The sequence below is a fragment of the Triticum dicoccoides genome, chromosome 1B (assembly GCF_002162155.2).
Source record: "Triticum dicoccoides isolate Atlit2015 ecotype Zavitan chromosome 1B, WEW_v2.0, whole genome shotgun sequence".
Lineage (NCBI taxonomy): Eukaryota > Viridiplantae > Streptophyta > Magnoliopsida > Poales > Poaceae > Triticum > Triticum dicoccoides.
Window position 1 is genome coordinate 454,479,266 of NC_041381.1, and position 4,044 is coordinate 454,483,309.

The window sequence follows — 4,044 nt, forward strand, 5'->3', positions numbered from 1 at the left end:
GAGGCAAAGAAGGCAATATTGCTTGTGGTTGAAAATTCAGAGAAGGACTATAAGATCATCACAACAGCCATGGAGAGCAAGATGAATGGGAGGTTAGATACGCCATTGCACATGGCCGCATATGCATTGAATCCCTATTATAGTTATGCTACCCCAAGCATATTTGTCGATGTAGAGGTCATGAGTGGATTGATGGAAGTTATTGAGACCTTCTATCATGATGATGATGAGAAGCAAAATAAAGCACTTAACATAGACTTGCCAAGGTTTAAAAATAAGGAGGGCATGTTTGCGAAGTTGGCTGCCTCAAAAGCTATAACGAATGCAAATTTCAATCCCGGTAAGCTTGTTCTCCTACATACTCTTTGTCTTTTTGCATATGGCATTTCTGAATTTATGGGTTGATGGATTGATGCATAATACTTTGTTTTTTGTTTTCTCATGTAGGAGAGTGGTGGGCAACTTATGGACTACAAACTCCTACGTTGATGCACATGGCTTTGAGGATACTCAACTTGACCACAAGTTCTTCCGGATGTGAACGGAATTGGAGTGTTTTTGAACAAGTAACTCTTGAATCTCAACTTGTTGTTATTCAAATTTGATCTTTAGTTCCTTACTTTATTTATGAACAAATGTGAATGACTACTTGATTAGGCTTTACCTTGCCATTTTTAGGTGGATCCTAAGAGGAGAAATAAACTAGATGTGAGTCGTAGGGACAACCTAGTTTATATCCAATTCAATGGAAGAATGATGGACAAAAGAAATAAATGTTCCTCCTCTCGTGATGTTCTCCTTGGTGAAGATGCTTCCATGGCACAAGATTGGGTATGTGAAGATGCATATGTTGAGGACGAGGTTGATCCCGACACCACCATTGATGACGAAGTGGGAGCCACCGAGGCTATAGAGCCTCGTAGGAGTGCAAGAGTGAGAGAACTCCATGAAGTAGAAGAATTTGTTGCTGATGAAGATTCAGAAAATGAGATTGCTTTGGAAGAGGAGATAGAATTTGAGTCCGATAATGATGATATGATTGCAACAAATGAGGATGAGGATGAGGATGAGGACACAACACAACCTTAATTCTTTGGGCCATGCTATTTAGTATTTACCTAGTAATTTATTTTGGGTGTGGCCTTGTGGGAGAAGGAGAACTTTGTCTATGTGTGCTGTTTGGTATTTTCCTAGTTTGAATCTCAACTTGTTATGCAATGCAACTATGCAAGATTGCAAGAATCCATGAACTATATTTATTTGTGTTTTATGGTTGAGGACCTTGTTATGTTATGCACTTATGCAAGAAGTCAAGAACTATGATTATTTGTGTTTTATGGATGTTGTGAATTGTCACTTGTGGACCTTGCTATGTCATACTATCATATCATACATACCTGATACTTGTGGGCCTTGCTATGTCATGTGACACATACTTGTGGACCTTGTTATGTTCTGCAAATTCAAGAACTATGATTATTTGTTATTAAGTTATTACAAGTCTTAGAGATAGAGCACGTAATGATTGTCGCCATACTTGTCGAATATATCATATTTTAGAGCATTGTTGTCACACACACGTACACTCATACAACACTTCGTCTTTTTAACTCACATGTCACAACTCACATATGACCTCGGATCAAAATAATCAAAACATAAAAGTTGTTTGTTTTGCCGATACGAATAACTTTCATCTTGATTTTTTTTCATATTAGGTACTTACTCATTCCAGGACATTTAAATAAATTCTTGCATGGCCAAAATCTGGTCCCAACACCAGGATTCTGAGATTTATAAAAGAAAAATTAATGGATTAATGCTCGACCGATTAATTCTGATTAATCGACCGATTCACGATTAATCCCTACTCCCTAGTTGATCGAGCAGTTACCGATTACCAATTTCCTGAACATTGATCAAAACAAAATAAGATGTATAAAAGATAAACATCATATGCAATCAAAAATATGTGACATGATATGGCCATCATAATCTTGTGCCTTTGATCTCCATCTCCAAAGCATCGTCATGATCTCCATCGTCACCGGCATGACACCATGATCTCCATCATCTTGATCTATATCAATGTGTCGTCACATGGTCGTCTCGCCAACTATTGCTCTTGCAACTATTGCTATCGCATAGTGATAAAGTAAAGCAATTATTTGGCGCTTGCATCTTATGCAATAAAGAGACAACCATAAGGCTATTGCCAATTGCTGATAACTTCAACAAAAGATGATCATCTCATACAACAACTTATATTTCATCACGTCTTGACCATATCACATCACAACATGCCCTGCAAAAACAAGTTAGACGTCCTCTACTTTGTTGTTGCAAGTTTTACGTGGCTGCTATGGGCTGAGCAAGAACCGTTCTTACCTACGAATCAAAACCACAACGATAGTTTGTCAAGTTAGTGTTGTTTTAACCTTCTCAAGGACCGGGCGTAGCCACACTCGGTTCAACTAAAGTTGGAGAAACTGACACCCGCTAGTCACCTGTGTGGAAAGCACGGCGGTAAAACCAGTCTCGCGTAAGCGTACGCGTAATGTCGGTCTGGGCCGCTTCATCCAACAATATCGCCGAACCAAAGTATGACATGCTGGTAAGAAGTATGACTTGTATCGCCCACAACTCACTTGTGTTCTACTCATGCATAAAACATCAACGCATAAAAGCTAGGCTTGGATGCCACTGTTGGGGAACGTAGTAATTTCAAAAAAAATCCTACGCACATGCAAGATCATGGTGATGCATAGCAATGAGAGGGGGAGTGTATCTTCATACCCTTGAAGATTGCTAAGCGTAAGCGTTTATCAACGCGGTTGATGTAGTCGTACGTCTTCACGATCCGACCAATCCAAGTACCGAACACACGGCACCTCCGAGTACTGCACACGTTCAGCTCGATGACGTCCTCGCCTTCTTGATCCAGCAAGATGGGCGAAGTAGTAGATGAGTTCCGACAGCACGACGGCATGGCAACGGTGTTGGTGAAGAACAATCTCCGCAGGGTTTCGCCTAAGCACTACAGAAACTATGACGAAGGATAAACTAGAGGGGACGGGGTTGCCGGCACACAGCTTGGTGTTTCTTGATGTGTCTTTGGTGCTAGCCCTGCCCCTCTATTTATAGGTTGAGCCCTGGGGTCGAAACTTGGAGTAAAAGCCTCCTCAAAGTCGGTTTTGCCCGAAAGGCAAGAGTCCTACACGGACTCCAGGGCTAGACGCCAGGGTTCCCGGCGTCTACCCCCTAGACGCCAGGGTTCCTCGCGTCTAGCCTCTGGTCTCCGCAAAACTTCCTTTTGCACTTTCCAAAAGCCTCGTGGGCTTTCCCCTTTGGCCCAAATAATGTGTTCTCGTACCCAAACATTTCGGGAAACATCCGGAACCCCTTCCGGTGAATTCCGAAACCCTTCCGAAGATCAAACACTATTATCCATATATCAAACTTTATCTCCAGACCATTCCGGAGTTCCTCGTCATGTCCATGATCTCATTCGGGACTCCGAACAACATTCGGTCACCAACATACATAACTCATATAATACTATATCGTCAATGAAACGTTAAGCGTGCGGACCCTACGGGTTCGAGAACTATGTAGACATGACCGAGACACGTTTCCGGTCAATAACCAATAGCGGGACATGGATGCCCATATTGGCTCCCACATATTCTACGAAGATCTTTATCGGTCAAACTGCATAACAACATACGTTGTTCCCTTTGTCATCGGTATGTTACTTGCCCGAGATTCGATCGTCGGTATCTCAATACCTAGTTCAATCTCGTTACCGGAAAGTCTCTTTACTCGTTCCATAATACATCATCCCGCAACTAACTCATTAGTTGCAAGGCTTTAAGTGATGTGCATTACCGAGTGGGCCCAGAGATACCTCTCCGACAGTCGGAGTGACAAATCCTAATCCCGAAATACGCCAACCCAACAAGTACCTTCGGAGACACCTGTAGAGCACCTTTATAATCACCCAGTTACATTGTGACGTTTGGTAGCACACAAAGTGTTCCTCCG

The 4,044-nt window shown here is 42.1% G+C and overlaps 1 protein-coding gene across 1 annotated transcript; it reads left to right on the forward strand.

The window, feature by feature from the left end:
- The first annotated feature begins 494 nt into the window (after nucleotides 1-494).
- On the forward strand, nucleotides 495-1,089 carry LOC119350468. Its single transcript, XM_037618291.1, has 2 exons — nucleotides 495-566; nucleotides 679-1,089. The coding sequence occupies exons 1-2, from the start codon at nucleotides 495-497 to the stop codon at nucleotides 1,087-1,089; spliced, it is 483 nt and encodes a 160-aa protein (XP_037474188.1).
- Nucleotides 1,090-4,044: the final 2,955 nt, after the last annotated feature.

Excerpts from the sequence above, each read along its gene's own strand:
- LOC119350468 (XM_037618291.1), top strand. The coding sequence starts at position 495 with ATGGCTTTGAGGATACTCAACTTGACCACAAGTTCTTCCGGATGTGAA. Across the intron at positions 567-678 it reads ATTGGAGTGTTTTTGAACAA|GTGGATCCTAAGAGGAGAAA; the intron begins GTAACTCTTGAA and ends TGCCATTTTTAG.